This window comes from Pagrus major, chromosome 1, assembly GCF_040436345.1.
Source record: "Pagrus major chromosome 1, Pma_NU_1.0".
Taxonomy (NCBI): Eukaryota; Metazoa; Chordata; class Actinopteri; order Spariformes; family Sparidae; genus Pagrus; species Pagrus major.
Window position 1 is genome coordinate 28,588,876 of NC_133215.1, and position 19,155 is coordinate 28,608,030.

A 19,155-nucleotide genomic window follows, 5' to 3' on the forward strand; every position below is an offset into this window, starting at 1 on the left:
CTTTTGTCTTCCAAGTGGCTGTGAGTCCTGGTGACCAGCTTCTGCATCCAGAGAAGAAAAAGACAAGGGCAGAGAGAGACGCTGAAGGAGACCAAGTGGACTCGCATGCCGACCGTGAGTACTCAGAGATTCAGTAAAACTGCTGGATGTTTTATGTTAAGTATTTCAGGGTTTTCATGGTTCATCACCCTATTTGATGTCCAATGGTGGCATTCTCCTGAATAGACCTAAGATGGAAAGCATTAGGGGATATATGACAGAATTCCCTCTGTGTTGCAGACATGTTCGAGTGGCAAGCATGTGAGATCATGGCGGAGCTGGTGGAAGGCCTGCAGAGCGTCCTTGCCCTGGGTCACCATAGAAACAGTGCATTCCCCGCTTTCCTCACACCAACCTTGCGCAACATCGTTATCAGTCTGTCTCGACTGCCTCTGGTCAACAGCTACACCCGAGTACCTCCACTGGTCAGTGTGTGAAACATATTAAGCCTTGAGTTTGTGTAGATGAATGTGTTGGTCCATTAAAATTATGTGTGTGTAGGTTTGGAAACTGGGCTGGTCCCCTCAGCCAGGAGGAGAGTATGGCACAACGCTGCCTGAGATCCCTGTGGACTTCCTGCAGGAAAAGGATGTCTTCAGAGAGTTCCTCTACCGCATCAACACACTGGGTACAGTCAAGAAATGGGCTTTCCCTTTTTATTTCATTCTTATTCATTGGATTAAACTTAAACATTACGTCAGCAACAGGTCCATCCTCTATTATGTCATCTGATTGTTTTTTTGTTCCGTTTAGGCTGGAGCAGCAGGACACAGTTTGAGGAGACCTGGGCCACTCTGCTGGGGGTGCTGGTCACCCAACCCATCACTATGGACCAGGAGGAGGAGACGCAGCAAGAGGTGTATATACACAATTTTGTTCACATCCATAAACGTACTGCTAGTTAGTCAAATGCTGATTTGACTACAGAACGCGTCATTCCTACATGCCTGCATAAGCACTCACACGGTTGTTTACGTCAATGAGAGATGTGCAAGAATTTCTGTGTGTTCAGAGAAATACACATGCAGAGCCACATGAGAATAAACAGTGGGAAACAGTCCTACAGCCCTCTGTTCCTAGTCACAGTCTGTCCCATCTGCCTCAATGTATCCTTTCATCTATAGGAGGACTTGGAGCGGACCCAGTTGAATGTGTTAGCAGTGCAGGCCATCACTAGCCTGGTGCTGAGTGCCATGACCCTGCCCACTGCTGGCAACCCTGCAGTCAGCTGTCTGGAACAGCAGCCCCGCAACAAGAGCCTCAAAGCCCTGGAAACACGGTAGCTATTCAGCCATTTTCGTTTCCCACTATAGTACTGTCCAAAATAAGCATGCAATGATATTTGGATTATTTATTTTTGGTCTGTCTGTGTTCCCAGGTTTGGAAGGAAACTGGCAGTGATCAGGGGAGAGGTGGAGAGAGAGATTCAGGCTCTTGTTTCAAAGAGAGACAATGTCCACACACACCATCCGTACCACGCCTGGGACCCTGTGCCCTCACTGTCTGCAGCCTCAGCTGGTAACACAATCGTCATTGACAAATTGTCTGTCTCCCAACGGCTGCACTTCCACTCATTTCTTGTTTCATTTTGTTTCAGCAGGCACCCTAATCAGCCATGAGAAGCTGCTGCTTCAGATCAACACAGAGAGGGAGATGGGCAACATGGACTACAAACTGGGACAGGTGAGGGATGCATGGAAAGAGGATGAGGTGGATAACATGAAGCTCGAGGAATCTGCGTTTTAAATTCTTAATGTTAAGATTTTCAGTAGCACAAAGTCAAATGCATTTTTTTTTTTTAAAAAAATCTTTCTTCAGGTGTCCATCCACTCAGTGTGGCTAGGAAACAACATCACCCCACTGAGAGAGGAAGAATGGGGTGAGGATGAAGAGGATGAAGCTGACACTCCAGCCCCCACGTCCCCACCGATATCCCCCATCAACTCTAGGTCAGACAAAAAAATGCAGTAATGTGCTCTCACACATTTCTTCAGTCTCAACACGGGTCATGTTGTACATTCTTGTTTCAATACTAACACTCTTTTTGTGTGCTTTCAGGAAGCATCGTGCAGGTGTGGACATTCACTCATGTTCCCAGTTTCTCCTGGAGCTCTACAGCCAGTGGCTCATCCCTGGCTCCCCGAGTAACAGGAGGACCCCGACCATCCTCATCAGTGAAGTGGTCCGATCGGTGAGTTGAGTTGCGTTGCACATACTCGTTTAAAGGACTGTCTGCTGTTCCCTGCAGAATAAAATGGAAGTTCTTGGAACAGGTTGGGACCCTAGTTTTCCTAACACTCTCCACTGTCATCCTCCTCTTGTTCTCTGTAGCTGCTGGCGGTGTCGGACCTGTTCACAGAGAGGAACCAGTTTGACATGATGTTCTCCACCCTGATGGAACTGCAGAAGCTCCACCCACCAGAGGATGAGATCCTCAATCAATATCTGGTGCCTGCCATTTGCAAGGCTGCTGCTGTCCTGGGCATGGTGAGCATGGCTGTGTGGGTGGAACGATGTAATTAGATGTAGTGATGAATTATCAACCTCCGATGTTCTACAGTTTATGAAAACTCTGAATGTTTATCTCTAGGATAAGGCCATAGCGGAGCCTGTGTGCCGTCTGTTGGAGACAACCCTACGTAGTACCCACCTGCCTAGCCGTATGGGGGCTCTGCATGGAGTGCTTTATGTGTTGGAGTGTGACCTGCTGGATGACACAGCCAAACAGCTTATCCCCACCGTCTCCGAGTACCTGCTGTCCAACCTCAGGGCTATTGCTCAGTGAGTATCGCTTGCATTCTCTCTTTCTCCAAAACCAAACACATTGACCTAATTCAACATTTGATGAGCTGATGATGGCTAAAACCCTCAAGTCAGCAAAGAATCTGCTCATGCCCTTAAGGAAAGGCCCTTTAGCGTCTTGTTTTTCACCTCATCTCAGGCTTACTAAAATGCTAACACAGTTCTCAAACACGCTTGATTTTCTCTTTGCCAAAAATGGATCAATTGTAGTTGGGGTGCCTTGGAAATAGGACAGTCTGAGTCAAGAAAAGGGGAGTATCCAATGAGGGCACACAGAAACATAAGGAGAAAGTGAGGGAGGCACTGGACACACAGCATTATAATAACACAGGAGTCATAAAATGAGCTTCATGTTATTGATATTCCTGTAGATTGAGTTCAAATTTCTTTTATTAATTTACCCTTCTTGATGGCTCATATATCCATTCTGTGCTAGGTTTATGCCCTCTTTTAATACGTACTGTAAACCACATGTTAGGGGAAGAATGCATCACAGTTGCACAAGCTACTGATATCGACCCCACATGACATCATGTTTTCTGTAATATTGCGATAATTTAATCCAGTCCCTAAATGAACAATCTTGTTAATCAGTATAACTGGTCTGAGATCACATCAAAATGACAACAGTCTGGGTCAAATTGTCTTGTGGTGTGAGAGCACAGTGATGTAGTGTGTTTGGTCTCAATACGGTGAAAGGACCAAGTGTGCAGTGCAAGACTTGGCCACTAGGTGCTGCCCTTCACATTTCAACAAATGCCTACTGGCCTTTCTGTTTTGTTTCAATTTTAATTTAGTTCCACTAACTGTGTATGTCTCCTGTCTTCGTATCCTGCAGCTGTGTTAACCTGCATAACCAGCAGCATGTGCTGGTAATGTGCGCAGTGGCCTTCTACATGATGGAGAACTACCCTCTGGATGTAGGCGCTGAGTTTATGGCCGGAATTATACAGGTAAACAGTCGGGAGTGTAAAAATAAAACATTCAAAGATGAAGAAAAACACAATTTCACAGTATTTTCTGACTTTTACATCAGAATCAGTCATGTATTGAAGTAACAAATTTGAATTTTATTAAATTAGCATTTAGTGAATTTAACTACATGTATTCATTAAATGTAAAGAGTTAATGTGCTGGTGTTAGCTATTCACCTCATCTAATATGCATCCTGGTTTCCTCTTTGTCTCTCTTTATCCCTTTATTTTCTGTCCCTGTCTGTCAGTTGTGTGGCGTGATGGTGTCTGCCAGCGAGGACTCCACTCCCTCTGTCATCTATCACTGCGTGCTGCGTGGTCTGGAGCGCCTCCTACTGTCAGAGCAGTTGTCCCGTGTGGACGGAGAAGCGCTGGTCAAACTCAGTGTAGACAGAGTCAACATGCCGTCGCCACACAGAGCCATGGCTGCCCTCGGCCTCATGCTCACCTGCATGTACACAGGTAAGAAAGGCACTAACAAGACTGATGCACTTAAAATCCACCACAATGTAGCATCCTGCATTCTGGCTAAATCATCAGCATGGACTGTATTAGGACTGGTGCTTTCATTACTGCTGTTGTGACTTTCTCACTGCAAACTCATGGGATTTAGCGAGCTGGCTAACTCACCTGCATGGACATTCAAAATAGTAGTGGGCTACATTATCATCAGTTGTCCTCACAGAAGCTGATGCTGCACTGATATTAGTTAAGCTTGCAGACCTGCATCCTTTCTTTTACTTAACAATGCCACAGTGTCGTGGCAAGGTTGTGTCCTATTTCTTTCCTGTGCTCTGATCCCCTTCCTTCCTTCCTTCCTAGTAGTGTGTATACTAAAATATAATGGTGTCCCTGCTGCAACATAACCCCTCCACCTCTGCCACACAAGTGATTTGCACTTGCTATCATAAATGGTTAAAAAACTGGAGTTAGTTGGACAAAAAAAACCATTTGAAAACGTCACTTTGGCCTCAGGGAAATTGTTACGAGCATTTTTCACATTTTGTTTTTGACATTTTATGGATTAAACGATTCATTGATTTAGTGATGAACTGGAGCAATCCTGACTAAAACATGAACTAGTAATAAATTGTAGCCTGTAAGTAACTCATTAGCTTACACCTGATTGTGCATGTCACTATTGCATGCAGCTCACAGCTCAGCACATACAGCAAATTATTTACATTAAGCGATGCATGGACAGTGTCATAAAAATAAATCTCTGCGGTCTCCATCTTTGATTATCATCACTGTTTAAAGAAATTACAGTAACCACTGTAATTTCTTTAAGTGTTATTACCCTTTCAGTGCACAGAGATAACTGAATAATTCATGTTAGAGACACAATTATTGAAACTGTGTACAATGGCCAAGTTTACATATTGGCCCTCATAACACCCACTGCTTCTAACGCCTACGTGTAGGCTACTTACTGTGAACCTTATTATGGTGACTAATACAACCGACTAGTTTTTTTTTTTTTTTGTTTTTTTTTAACTCCTAACCAACCCTTTCATGCTTGCTTCCTGCATGTGATACATGTATTATATGCATACCTCTGTTATACCCTACCTCTAATCCCTGCGTCGGCCCCTACTAACTCTAGCGACTCTAGGCATGCTCTCGTCCATATGGTGACTGGCTAAATAACACTTATTTGTTGCCAAGAGCTAGCCAGCAACCTCTGTAGGTAAACCCCAGCTCCGACTTCCAACTTCCTGCATACTTCCCTTTAGTACAGCAAAGCAAGCTGGAGCAGATTCGGGTCACAGGAGAGGTTAATCTAGTATGTTATGTACCCAGGAAAAATCTAATGCGTTAAGCACCAGTCACTTACAGAAAACCTGCTTCTTAGCTCCAAGAACTTCACCAATTTTCAGTTTGAGGTCACCAAAATTCTGATCTGACTCTTGTGATATCAGTGTCCCCACTCCCACTCTAACCTCTCCCCCACTGGTCCAACCCCCCTCTCGTCCTCTCAGCGGTGCTTGCGTCGGGTTCAGACGTGACAGGGGTTAGAGGTCAGGTTGACTCTGGCTCTGCCGTAGCAGAGGCGGTGGGCGTCACGGCGGGTCATGTTGGTTTCTCCTCAGGCAAGGAGAAAGCCAGCCCTGCCAGCCGCCCCGCCCACTCTGACCCTCAGGCCCCAGACAGCGAGTCGATCATTGTTGCCATGGAGAGGGTCTCTGTGCTCTTTGACAGGTACGCACACACATGCCATCCATTATGCAAGGGTTTATATAGTTGTATGATTTTTAAAAAAACAAGCTTGACTCTTAAATTTGCAGCTTTCTTCATCATCTTTGACCTCCATGGGTTTGTAGTTTCCAAGATAATTTGATGGTGGCAACTTTTTGACATATAGTTGTGGCACTTGTCGTATTTCCCATCATCATTTGCTCTTCCGGGGTTTCCTGTTTGCAGGATCCGGAAGGGTTTACCCAGCGAAGCCCGGGTGGTGGCTAGGATACTGCCGCAGTTTCTGGATGACTTCTTCCCGCCACAGGACGTCATGAACAAGGTCATCGGAGAGTTCCTGTCCAATCAGCAGCCTTACCCACAGTTCATGGCCACTGTCGTCTACAAGGTCAGCAGCAGCACAAGTCCATGCAAATGGGATAAAAAAATCACTCAACCATTTGAATGCATTTTATGCCAAATAATGGGATTGAAATTTTGAGTACATTCGGTTCACAGTACCAAATGGGGTCTTATTTTTCATTCATTAATATGTAATCACATTGTTTGACCATAGAAGAGCTGCAATGCTCAAAAGCTTTTTTTTCTTCTTTTGTACCCATACTTGCAGTTTGCTTGTTGTAGGGAGCATTAGAGAATTTCAATGAAGTCCAGTCTCAGTAAAGTTACTTGGTCCCCTCTGTTTTTACCACCCCAGCCAGCTCATTTGTTTTTCAACCAGACAATAAGTTGTCAAGGCAACATCAAGCTGGAGCACAGACAGTGGATTCCTGTTATACAGGGATGTTAAAAATAAAGAAAAACTGACATCAACTTAGATGGAATTTGGAGTAGAAGAAAATGTGAAGCAGCATAGTTCAGCCATGCTTATATTGAAATAGAAGTCATCCATAAACATGTCTATGGAAAGCTAGTTTTTTGTTTTGAGGTAAAATGCCAACTGAGAATCTGCAAATGTGTGGCCTTTCTAGCCTGGAAATGCCAATATTGGCTGCTAATTCAACAGATATTTACATTTTCCAGAATAGTAGCCTTGTTTTTCCTTTTTTTTTGAAAATTGGAATCAAAACACTGACCATAGTTGAGTTTCTCTGACAGTCTAATTTCTCTCCTTTTCCTGCCTGTCCCTCGGCTCTGCACACACCTCCAGGTTTTCCAGACACTCCATGCCACAGGCCAGTCTTCTATGGTGCGAGACTGGGTACTGCTGTCCTTGTCCAACTTCACTCAGAGGACACCAGTGGCCATGGCCATGTGGAGCCTCTCCTGTTTCTTTGTTTCTGCTTCCACCTCCCAGTGGATCTCAGCATTGTATCCTTACATGATAAAAGCCACATGAACAGGACTGTGATTGGGTTGTCGGTATCTATAATGCATGTTATACCAAACATTGTGGTATGTTGCCCTTAACCCCTGCTCTCTACCAGACTGCCACATGTGATCAGCCGAATGGGCTCCAGCGAGGTGGTGGATGTCAACCTGTTCTGCCTGGTGGCCATGGATTTCTACCGGCACCAGATTGACGAGGAACTGGACCGCAGGGCTTTCCAGTCCGTCTTTGAGACCGTGGCCTCACCAGGCAGCCCTTATTATCAGCTGCTGGGCTGCCTGCAGTCAATCCACCAGGACACATCACTCTGAGGGCAGTAGACTGAGATGGACACGAAGGCGCCCGGGGGGGGGGGGGAACTGAAGCATGGGGAGAAAAGTGGATTAGAGAGAGGAAATGTGGTAGGGCGAGAAATTAGATCTCCATGTACACCTCCCCCTTGAGTTGTGATGGAGGGGAAGCAAAGAATGTTTCATTAGAAAAAATCTACTGTAGCCTCATCCTTTCCCCCTCCGTTAAATGAGTAGAACTACTGAAGTCACCATGATGAATTCAGTGGAGTGAGCATAAAATACCAAGGGGAGCGTCGACTAAGTTTTAGGATGTATGTTAGATGTAGAAGGACTGTCTGAAGAGGGCACCTATATGAAGGACTCTGGCTGCAAAATCCTTAAACTGTGGCTCTGCCTACAACCACACAACCCCTCCCCCAACAGACCATTCCTCGAGACGAATGACAGCACCTTGAATACTTCCTCCTACCCAGCACCTTGATTTAAAAACATAAAATGACATTAATCAAACACAAAATTGGATTTATATTTTCCTGTGAGGACTTGCTTGAGTATTGTGATGTCAGTAAAGTAAATAGAGAAAAAGAAATTAGAAAATGCAAAGTATTTACTATATTTAAAGTTTTGATGCGTCTATTTTTCAGTGCGTTTTTGTTGAGTGCTTAAGGTCTGGTTAGGACACTGACAATGGGCTGACACATGGGTCAGAAATGCCTGCTTAATGTTGTCAATAATTAGTATCTTTGAAGACGTTTTTTTTTATATTTAAGTTGTGGTCATTCTGACACACGTTAAATATTGTATGTGTATGAATGATCACTAATAGCCATAGTGTTATTTTTTTCTTTCCAACGACTGAGAAGCAGGGGATGGGTGATGCAATTGTCGCTGCAGAAAGGACAACTTGTTTGCACCTATTTCAGCAAGTTGCTACAATTTTTGTCTGTGCAGTGGCCTCTTCTGGATGTTGTAATGACGTGACAAAGAACTGAACGGGTATATACTTTGAAGTATTTAAAAATATCCCATTTTCCTCTGAGTTTTCAAACTGAAGCATAGTTTTAACTGTGTAAGGGCCCATATACTGACACTTAAGCAAGAAAAATACCAAAATTGCAGTGATTTCGTCTTTTCTTTTTTAACCAGTAGCAGGGAGGAAAGCACTTCCTCTTATGATTTTTATCATTGCTTATATTTGTCGTCTTTTTTTTTTTTAAACTGCATTCAAGTCTTGTATGCTCCCCAGTGCACCTGAATGATTCCACCTGTCCGTTTCTTGTACTTTTTTAATTCTCAGGATGTAAGATGTAACTATTGTTGTTGTAATAAGACTGGAAGTGATTTGCAGTCATCTTTAAATGGAGTTACCTTCGTATCTTGTAAAAAGTCATTGTAAAGTAATATGAAAAGCCATGGTGCATGATACAAATAAGAACTGTGTAAAGATGAGAGCTCTTGGAATAGACGGTAAGATAATGTGATGTCATTTTCTTTTCTGTCTGTCTTAACACAAACACACACACGATGAGAAGATGAAAAGTCAGTGAATCAGCAGAATGCAGAAAGCTCTGAGCTTATAGTATTTTATTGAAGACTTGACCTTGAGTTGCCTGGGAGCGTGCTGGGCGTCGTTACTCTGTACATACACTTGCCTTAGATAAAGACTGAATATATGTATGTCCTGTACACTGAAAGCTTGAAAGCATGCTTAGCATTACTGCTATTTTCTTGCATAGTCCTTAATACTGTATTTCCGTGGGAACGGTTGCCATGACTGTTGTGTGGAAGAGATGCAACACAATCCAAAGGGAGCCTTGTGACCTTAGTGACCAACAGCAGCTTTGACAAATCAACAGACGAGGACGTGTAGCCTAACGTGACGCCAGGAGGTCTCTGTTTTTGTTGAGCTTTAAATATTGTTTTGTCTCTGTTAAAGATTGGTATATATTTCATCATTCATTGTCATTGTGCAGAATATTAAATACACCTAGCACTTAAAAACTTGAAGTTCCTCTCATGTTGATGTTAGGCGCTTTTTTTTAATATGCAATGAGTCCTACAGTACATTAAAGTAAAACATCAGTGATTTGTATGCTAAGTAACTTTCCAACCTTTAAAGCAATGTGACTGGCTTCCTTTTGATCATGTTAATGTATTCACACAATAAATGACTGAGTCCTCAGTAGCTGTTATTTAAATTCCATTGAGAGGCCTCCCTGAAGTGGATTAAATGAGTCCTCCCCTTTTTTTTTCTCAGAAGATCGACAGTCTCTTCAAAGTCACTTTGGATTTTTGTGGTGAGGAAACAAATGGAGGATGACAGAAATCTATTTTTCTTCACAACTTATGAAGTTAAAGGCAGTAATTCAAACTGGATAGAATGTTCTTTTCATCTTGTCCTTCAGGCTTTAGATGAGCAAAAGACCGACTGGAGACCCCTGCAGGGGGTGGTAATACGATTACCCAGAAATCTTTTGTGGTTTTTGGGAGGTGGGCTGGGAGGTCTCCACAAAGGTCATGTTCAACTGATTTAACATGCTTCCCTTTAAGACTATTTTTCTTCCACTTGTAGAATCTACAACTCAAGTTAAAAAGCTGAGATTTACTATCGTTAAACCTCTACTCTGCCAAGTTCTTTACATGCCCCATAATGACTGTCTTTACCATTAGCATGTTGGTGCTTGGCTTTAAAAGAATACCTCTTATTCCCCTTTCCAGAAAAATACAGTCTGGTGACACAACTGTGATTTATCCAATGATTCTCTGAAGGTGGTAGTAGAAGAACAGACCATGAATGATGTGATTCCCCTTTAGTTTCATCAGTCTGGATCCTCACCAGAACCCTGGAGCCTCCTTCACTTTTATTTTTTTTTCCCAATTGCCTGTGAAAAATATCTTAAGGAGATTGTGTATTTCTGTTGATTTTAATACTTTAAAGAGATGAATCACTGCATATGGTCTGTTGTAGAAATGAATAAATTATTTAAAGATGTTATCTTGTGTGATGTTTGAGAATTGTATGACTTCCTAAAAAAAATGGCAAACCAGTAGGTGTTTTATGTTTGATATTACAAACATGACTGTTTGGCACACACAGGATTCACTGACTGTGTGTGTGAAGCTACAACCATTACAATGATCTGTCACGCGCGCTCTGTCAGAGAGAAAAACCTGTTGCCTGCCAACTCCGACCAGCCTGATGGGCAACAAATGGTCAAGCTTAGCTGGGCAGAAACCACAGGGAGAAAACACACAATTTTACCAACAGTTGCTTATGTACAAGTCTACTATTGCTTACTGAATTTTAATAATGTTGTCAGACCTCTAACTGAGCTCTTTCATGATCCAGTTATCACATTTTGTACAATTTCCTTTTCTCAGCCCGGCTGTGATTCCCTTTAATAGACCTCCGCAGTATGAAAGCATATGTTGCTTGTTTTACAGCACCCATTAAGATGGGAGGTTCATGATTAAAAGGTATTAACAAGATTAGCAGACAGCTGCCATATGGTTCATGAAGCGCTGAGCTGAAATCATGATGGCACAGGTATTAAGCAACTGTACGTGGCTAACTATGTGGCTCAACATTACAAAGGGCTTATCATGTCTGATTGTATGATGTATGATTTACACTAAGCATTGCACTTTACATATAAAACTGACCATCACAAAAAGCTGAACAGTGCATTTTTCAAAATAAAATTAATAGTTTTATTTTAATTAGCAATGTTTTAGATCTTTTTATAGACATGTTTCATATCTATATTCCACAATTACAATAACTTTTTAAAAGCCAATAATTAACTATTATCATCAGGTTTGTGTTGGACTCTATTCTGCACATTGCAAATATTTTTTAAACTTAACACTGAACTTTTGCACATTCCTGCGTTGACTTGCGGTACTTGCTTTCATTTTTTGCATATTTTGTCAAACTGTGTTTATTGTAATGCACCAATACACCAAAGCAAATTGTACTTGTATGTGAAATCCCTACTTGCAAATAAATTCTGCTGTTCTGGGCTGTAACTGGGTTCTTTATTCTTTTTACAGACATTGTTTTTACAGAAATTCAGCTATAAAAGTGTCACTACTTTATTGATTCTTTGCACATTGCTGATTTGACACATGACATGCAGATTTCTCATTAAAGTAGACTTTTTTCTAAGTTTAATTCAATGGCGCGAAGGAACAACTGTTTCATCTTGCAATGTTAACTTGATGTTGATGCTTGTTAAAGTGTACAGTAGTGTGAGCTGTAGTTAAAGGACCTTTACCACAAAAAATAAAATACAGACTTGCACCACTGTTCAAGCAGCCTACATAAACTTCTGTCCCAGACACACTATAATAAGAGATAATGGGGTTTATAACAAGTTAATGAACTTTATAAAACCTCTAGTGTATTTTCTTGTCTTACTCAGTCAGTTTGAAGTTTCCCCCCGTCCTCCCCCTCCGCTGCCCGCTCTAAGCACACCTCCCTCTCCTCCAGTCCTCCTCCTCTTAAGGCTACTTCGCCAGATGGTGCAGCCTTTTCTTTTGTTTACCCATCGTCCCTGAGTTTACCTTACTAACCTTAGCTACCAAACTATGGAAACAGCCCGAGCAGCATCACCGTCGGACACCGACAAGTAAGTCATTTTTCCAATGTCCCGCTGATTGCACCCGCTAGACCAAACATCTTTGTCGGAACATTAATAAAAAATAAAAAAATAAAAAAGAAAGGACCTGCATCCACCTTTTACTTTGCTATCCCTGCTTTACAACTCAGACGTATTGTGGCCAGCTGTTGTCGTTTGCTTGACTTAGCTGCGTGAGGGTATAAGACATGTCGATATGTGCACTCTGCTTCCAATAACACTCCTAATAATTATAGCAGCGGACTCAAACGGACCCTATTGTGACACTGAGTTTTGACACCTGTGGAATGAGCTACTGTTCTTACTTTTATTTGTGATTTCTCAAACTAACTTTTGTCAATTTGTCCGCATAACTGTTCGCTGTCTGACTGACAACTGGGAAAACCAATGACAGGATATAAAAGTCTGTGTACACCGCCGTTGCCATAGATACAGACCGACATTCCAAAGAAGTGGAACTCGGGGGGCGGGACTAGAGTTTGAGCATGGGTGGATGCACTTTTGAACAGCAAAGTAACGGCAAGAAACTTTTTTTTTTGTGGCTAACTCTCAAGAATTGACTGAAAAAAGCATGCCCTTCTGAGTGTAAAGTGACAAACACATAGTTGTTTTTGTCTTTCAACAGCGACCACTGTGAGCAGCGCGAATGTGTAGCTTTACTAGCATGTACGGCTAACTAAGCTAACGGATACTGTTAACGCGTCAGCTAACTTCAGCTAATGTTAACATCTTCCTTCGCTTGTTTCACTTTGTGTGAGCAAAGAGTTGTTTTAACACAAGCGAAGGCAGCAGTCTGCGTTTGTAATGAGCGATAAGCCAATTTAAATCTCAACATGAAGTTACCATGAAGTTGTTGTAGGCTGGGTCAGTCTAGATTTACCTGCATGCCTGTCAGGTGTGAAAACGCTTCTGGTTTGTAACATTCTCCCCATTGGACGGAGCTGTACAGACTCCACCCTGCACAGGTGTGGCTGTGTGTAGTCTCTTCCCCTTAACGTGCGCTATTAACTGTCAATATGGCCATTTATAAAGTTGTTATGATAGCTATAGCTTTTTTTTTAAATAACTTTATTATAGATCAGACAGACAGACATGTTTGATGTATGTATGGATAAAAGTATTATAGAAGCTCAGGGAGAGAGAGCAAAAGCATCTAAAAGAGGCTCAAGTGACTGACTTGGTTGTGTTCTGTTGTTCTGCAGGTAACTGGGCTTGTGAATTGGGAGAGGGAGTAACACCAGGATGGGAATGCTACAGTAGCAAGGCCGTGCCACAACTGAGGCCAAACTTTCACCCCTCTGCTGCATTTAGGACTGCTGTTCACATTTTCGTAGAAGCTCGACAGCATCTCGGTTTGACGTTGGATATGCCCTGTGTTGCTGCTTGAGCAAACCTATAATGACTGATTGACACCTGCAGGATCAATGGACAAGAGGAAGTTCCCTGGCACAATGTTCAGGCAAGCGGACGCATCATCCAAAAGACGCCAATGTGGTGGGAGTGGGCTCAACCTGCCCCAGCCCCCTCCAACCTCCTCTTCGAACCAGCAGGGTCGTATCCGAGCTGTGGAGGTGGCGAGGGGAAGAACGGGGTACGGCTTTACGCTGTCAGGTCAAAGTCCATGTGTCCTCAGCTGCATCCTGAAAGGGAGCCCTGCAGACTATGTAGGTTTGCGCTCAGGAGACCACATCCTATCTGTTAATGACATCAACGTCTCAAAGGCGTCCCATGAGGATGTGGTCAAACTGATTGGACGCTGCTCTGGCGTCTTGAAGCTGGTCATCGCTGAGGGAGAGCGTCCCCGGCGGCACCATCACCACCAGCGCACCGCTGGGAGTCGTCACCACAGCAGCAACGCAATGGCAGCATCTTACCTGGACTCGTGCTCTAGTGACGATGAGTTGGATGGTTTCTATGACAACAGTGTTAACAACAACAATAACAGCAGGTCAGGAGGTGGAGCCCGTGGGGGCTGGTACAAACCCAAAATGGATTCTAAGCAACTTGGCATCAACAGGGCGGAGAAAGTTGTAGCAGAGCTGCAGTCTGGAGGGATCTTTAACATGATCTTTGAGAACTCCAGCCACTCCTCCAGCAGCTCAGACAAGGACAGGCCTGGGGTCAGCTCATCATCTAAGCCACGTCCGCTGTCTGATCCGGAGTTCCCACCGTATCGGAACCCCTCCCGTTCTCAGAGCAACCCCAACCTGCTCTCCGAGGAGGAGATGGCCCAAGTTCTGAATGACGACTCAGTCTTCCTGGACTCAGACTTCCGTCATCTCCACCTTCACCACCATGAAGAGCAAGACTTGGATGTGGGAGATGGGGGCGACTTGGTCCTAGAGCCTAGTGAGGGCATCCTCAATGTGGGCATGATTGTTGGCTATCTGGGCTCCATCGAGCTGGCCTCCATAGGGACGAGCTTAGAGAATGACAGCCTGCAAGCCATCAGATGCAGCATGAGGCGCCTCCGGGCTGAGCAAAAGATCCATTCACTGGTCCTAATGAAGGTGTGATTGAATGATTTGTGAATCATCTTTTGATAACAAATTTTTAATCTTTTGATTTAGTAAAAAAAAAGCAGCAATACCTTAACCATGACAGCCTTGACAACTTTATATTGTTGAGTAAAAGCCCCAGATAAGTCAAGAATTGATCATACTGTATTTACTCTTTAAAGTGCTGAAAAAACAGGAAAAATAATCAACATGATTACTTTATTTCCACTGTATAAACACAGTATATTGACATGGAAAGTGTGTCATGTTGTTATTAATGACACCTGCTCACTGTTACTGTCTCATTGTCATGTCCTACCAGGTCATGCATGACAGTGTGCGTCTGTGCAGTGACAGAGGTCAGGTCCTGGCCACCTATCCTGCAGAAAAATTAGCCTTCAGCGCCTGTTGTCCCGACGACCGTCGATTCTTCGGACTGGTCACAATGCAGGCAACTGACGACCTCGATGACTGTCACTTCAGCAACGGACGAGATGAAGAGGGCGGCTTGAGGACTTCCTGTCACGTGTTCATTGTGGACCCAGAACTCTGTCACCACCAGGTATGAATAAAGAGAAAGTGATAAGATATAATGAGGTGTTACAAATCACAATGAAAGGGAGATAACGCTGTTCCATTCATAACAACAATAAACCTAACATTATTAAGGATTGGGTATTTTGTTTTTCACTATTTTGCAATAACAGCTGGTAATTCCAAATACAACTCCAAATGCAGCAGCCAGGTGCTCAGTCACGGACTGCCAGGCGCTCTTTAAGATGAAAAAACTGATCACAGAAGATGCATATTTTATTCAGGCAGGGTAAAACCCCAAATAATAATATAAAGTATTGAATAAGTAATAGTATAAAATAAAGAATACATGGAGATGGATAGAAATAAAGAAGAAGGTTATAATAAAAATTTTAAAAAAAGAAAAGAAAAGAAAAGCCTTTATTTATTCAGCCTTATTCGTTTAAAATCCAGACTGGTTCCAACCTCACAAGGTCGTCCTCAGGGGTGGAAATGGTGGAAAATTGTTCAGGGAATTGTTGAACTTTCTTTTTGAGTACCACTGCCAAAACAATATTGTAGTTTCTATACTTTTTTCCCAGTGACTTTGATGGAAGAATATGAAAAATGTTGAACAAACTAAGCCACACTTCTCAAATGTGATTGTGTTCAATTTTGTCTTGACACAAAACAGCTGTTAATGACACAAATAAATAAATATAGTCTGAAATGCCAAAATTATGTTTTGAATGAGGAAATACCTGATACTCAGCCATGTTGCTAAATTAATTAATGCTGATTATTTTAACAGATAATCTTAATGTTATTTTAATCTAGTGTCAATTATGTAAATGAGCTACATTTTATTTTACAGTTTGAAACAAATAGCAACAATTCAAATATTTTCCTATGCAATTTTGTTGCTGTCTCCCCATCGACTGACACAGTCTCATGATGACTGTTGTTTCTTAAGGTACATTTAGGTGTAGCTCGGAGGTTTGGCTTTGAGTGTACCCCGGACCCAGACACAGGAGGCTGCCTGGAATTCCCGCCCAGTTCTCAGCCTCTCCTCCAGTTTGTCTCTGTCCTCTACCGGGACATGGGAGACAACATTGAGGGGGTCAGGGCCCGGGCCTTCCACGATCCAGACAATGATGCCCAGCAGAACCACAGCACCAGCAGTAACAGTGACAGTGGGATTGGCAACTTTCTGCCAGAAGAGAAAAGCAACAGGGTGCTTCTAGTCGACCTCGGAGGTCCTCCTAACCACAACCACACCTCTGGGCCACGCCACTGGGACAGCCCACCTTCGTCCCAGCAGGCCTGGAGCCCCACCCTAGGAGCCGCGGCCTCCCACCCACCTCCTCCTCCTCCGCCAGCTCTGAGGAATGGCCACTACCGTCACGATCCACACCTGGCTGACCTCCCTCACCCTCTCCCCTTGGCTCACCCTGATGTCCCTGGCAGGCACTCTCGAGGGGTCCACCCACACCACTACTCACAGGGGAAGCGGGGAGGAGCTGTGGGGGGAGGAGAAAAGAGAGGGGGTGGAGGAGTAGGAGTAGGGATTGAGCAGCAGCGGTGGCTCCCAGTCCATGTGCTGAGAGACTGGCGTCAGCAGCACCACCACAGCCACCTCCAGGGCCTGAGCAGCGACCAGGAGTCATACGCCGAATCCACCGACGGATGGTCATCAGCTAACTGCAGCACCCTGCCCCCACCTATGAATAAGATCCCTGCCGACCGCTACCGGGCCCCGCTGGCCCCCGGAGACCACCTGCCACCACCTGGAGGGAGCCAGCCTCCTCCTCCTTCACATCCCCACTCACACACCCACCGGCTGGCTGTTCAGAAAGATGAGTGGGCCAAGAAGCTGTTTGGAGACAGGGAGAGAGCCGGAGCAGAGAGGAGTGACAGAGAGAAGAAACGAGGGAATGCAAAGGAGGGAGAGAAAAAGGTACGTTTTAGATAAAGTTATAAATGTATTTTAATTAGAAATAGCCTTGAATTTCTACAATACGTTTTTGAAAAGTTACGTATTATATTCATTTCTATTCAAAATTCAACCTAATAGATCAGTCTTACTACAGTGCTGCTTTCAGCTAATTTGTGGGCTTTTGGAAGAGTTGTGTTAAAACTGACCATGAGATGAGAAGCGCGGGCAGCAGGTATCATCCCCCATCACATACCCCTGCTGTGGAAATTTACTCTGACCAGAGTGTGTCTAAGTTTATTGAGGCTATAAATCCATCTGTGCTCATCCCACTGCTCTCCATCGCATTCTCACGCTCTCCCTTACGAGAGACCCAGCACTTAACCTATTCAGTCCTCGAACAAAGTTACTTTCTCACTCAGATGTAAAACTTTCCAGTGGTTCTGAAAGTTGTGAGGAACCTTCTTCACTCCACCAAACATCCATGTATTATAACTGAATAATGACAGCACTCAAGTTGGCTCTCTCCCCAGACTTAGTACAAGTGGATTGATAAGTTATTTATCCCCACTGCTCCAGTATCAGATCATCTATTATGCACCAGCCAGGCATCTGCCTTCACCTGAAAACCACCTGTTTCCCATCGTAATGAGACTCAAAGCAAGCAGAGTAGGCTTTAGACTTATTTTAATGAAGTAAGTGTGAAGTGTTTTTTTGTTTCGTACATATGGATATTATGGCGATTCAAATATGGTTACATAAGAAATGTGACAAACAGTAGATGAAAACTGTCCTTTTCCAATTAAGATGACGCTACACTTGAATACATTGGCTGCATTACTTTGTGAGAATACATTTCCTTTTGTGTTGAGATACAGCACATTATTCACTGGCTGTTTATTGTTTCCAGACAATAGATAGGAAGAGATTTAGACAAAGCTGAAAGATATATCCAGCCTGACTGGATTCCCTCTGCATTAACGTCTCTACAGCGCGTCTTGTGAAATACTCATACAGAATCCTAAGAACAATGTAGGAAACAGTTGCAATGCCTCTGTCTACATTTACATATTAGGAAGCTACCAGGGATAGACTCTTGTTTCCTTAATATTTAAGGAGGCTGGGGCTTCCCCCATCAAAACTTGCAGCGGACAGGCTCCCAGCGACCCCCAGGGAACAATCAGAGGAAGTGTTTACAAGGCCAGTGGCAGGGTAGAGGCTGATGGTGACAGGAAGGTGGATGTTAACCCCTCTGAACAATGACCTCTGACTGGAGACACTCAGCTTTTAAAGCTGTGGCTGTCATGGTAAGCCACCACTACTGGTAGGCAAAATAAAATCTGATTCTGCTGGGATGAATGAAGCCTTGCTGTATCGATGTAGAAATTCTTCTGTCTCTCATAAGTCATACTTTATTATAAGTATACTGTATAAGTGTTAGAACTGACTTGTTACCTATTGTATAGGTGATACAGTTTATTATGCATTATCCTTAATTGATTTTTAGTGTTTGCCACATGGTGGCACTGTTTCACTATTTACACTTCGATAAGCCTCCTGCACGCTCATGAACATCCATGGGAAACATCATTTTCATCAGAAAAAAACTGTAAATCCATTTTGGTACCCTATGTTCACTGTCCACAGAACGCAGACACGATTGGTCTCCTTACACGACGGAAGTTTGACGAACATGTTTGTGTCTGTAATGAATACAGAGTCTTGACCCTCGAGATGTGATGAAGTGATTGTTATGATTTTCCATGAGTTGTAGAATCAAAGAGAACCATTTGATTATGATGACTTTGTCTGTTAGGATTTGGTAGATTTCAGCCCCTGTTTTTAGAATATATTTAGAGATGTTGTGTGTTTTTTTTTTTTTTATGTTGACAGCTGTGTTGTTGTAAACAGGAAGGATGCCTCTTTTCTGTGAC

General features: G+C 43.4%; 2 protein-coding genes across 12 annotated transcripts in view; both read left to right on the plus strand.

Moving 5' to 3' along the window:
* htt (huntingtin) overlaps positions 1–10,632 on the plus strand; it is a 34,017-nt gene extending 23,385 nt beyond the window's left edge. For 3 of the 7 annotated variants that reach the window (XM_073473495.1, XM_073473511.1, XM_073473521.1), the window contains 17 exons: positions 16–114; positions 280–464; positions 541–667; positions 793–896; positions 1,164–1,318; positions 1,418–1,557; positions 1,637–1,722; positions 1,858–1,988; positions 2,098–2,230; positions 2,371–2,526; positions 2,630–2,820; positions 3,680–3,794; positions 4,064–4,277; positions 5,798–6,017; positions 6,240–6,402; positions 7,165–7,325; positions 7,442–10,632. In XM_073473495.1, coding sequence (XP_073329596.1) covers positions 16–114; positions 280–464; positions 541–667; positions 793–896; positions 1,164–1,318; positions 1,418–1,557; positions 1,637–1,722; positions 1,858–1,988; positions 2,098–2,230; positions 2,371–2,526; positions 2,630–2,820; positions 3,680–3,794; positions 4,064–4,277; positions 5,798–6,017; positions 6,240–6,402; positions 7,165–7,325; positions 7,442–7,655 — 2,594 coding nt within the window. In that variant the 3' untranslated portion in view covers positions 7,656–10,632. The remainder of the gene's footprint in view (positions 1–15; positions 115–279; positions 465–540; positions 668–792; positions 897–1,163; positions 1,319–1,417; positions 1,558–1,636; positions 1,723–1,857; positions 1,989–2,097; positions 2,231–2,370; positions 2,527–2,629; positions 2,821–3,679; positions 3,795–4,063; positions 4,278–5,797; positions 6,018–6,239; positions 6,403–7,164; positions 7,326–7,441) is intronic. The other 4 variants (XM_073473504.1, XM_073473530.1, XM_073473539.1 and 1 more) reach the window with 3 other exon arrangements.
* A 1,584-nt stretch (positions 10,633–12,216) lies between these two features.
* rgs12b (regulator of G protein signaling 12b) overlaps positions 12,217–19,155 on the plus strand; it is a 48,072-nt gene continuing 41,133 nt past the window's right edge. For 2 of the 5 annotated variants that reach the window (XM_073473585.1, XM_073473593.1), the window contains exons 1-4: positions 12,217–12,268; positions 13,480–14,787; positions 15,098–15,337; positions 16,262–17,245. In XM_073473585.1, the coding sequence (XP_073329686.1) occupies positions 13,702–14,787; positions 15,098–15,337; positions 16,262–17,245 (2,310 nt within the window). In that variant the 5' untranslated portion in view covers positions 12,217–12,268; positions 13,480–13,701. The remainder of the gene's footprint in view (positions 12,269–13,479; positions 14,788–15,097; positions 15,338–16,261; positions 17,246–19,155) is intronic. The other 3 variants (XM_073473577.1, XM_073473569.1, XM_073473560.1) reach the window with 3 other exon arrangements.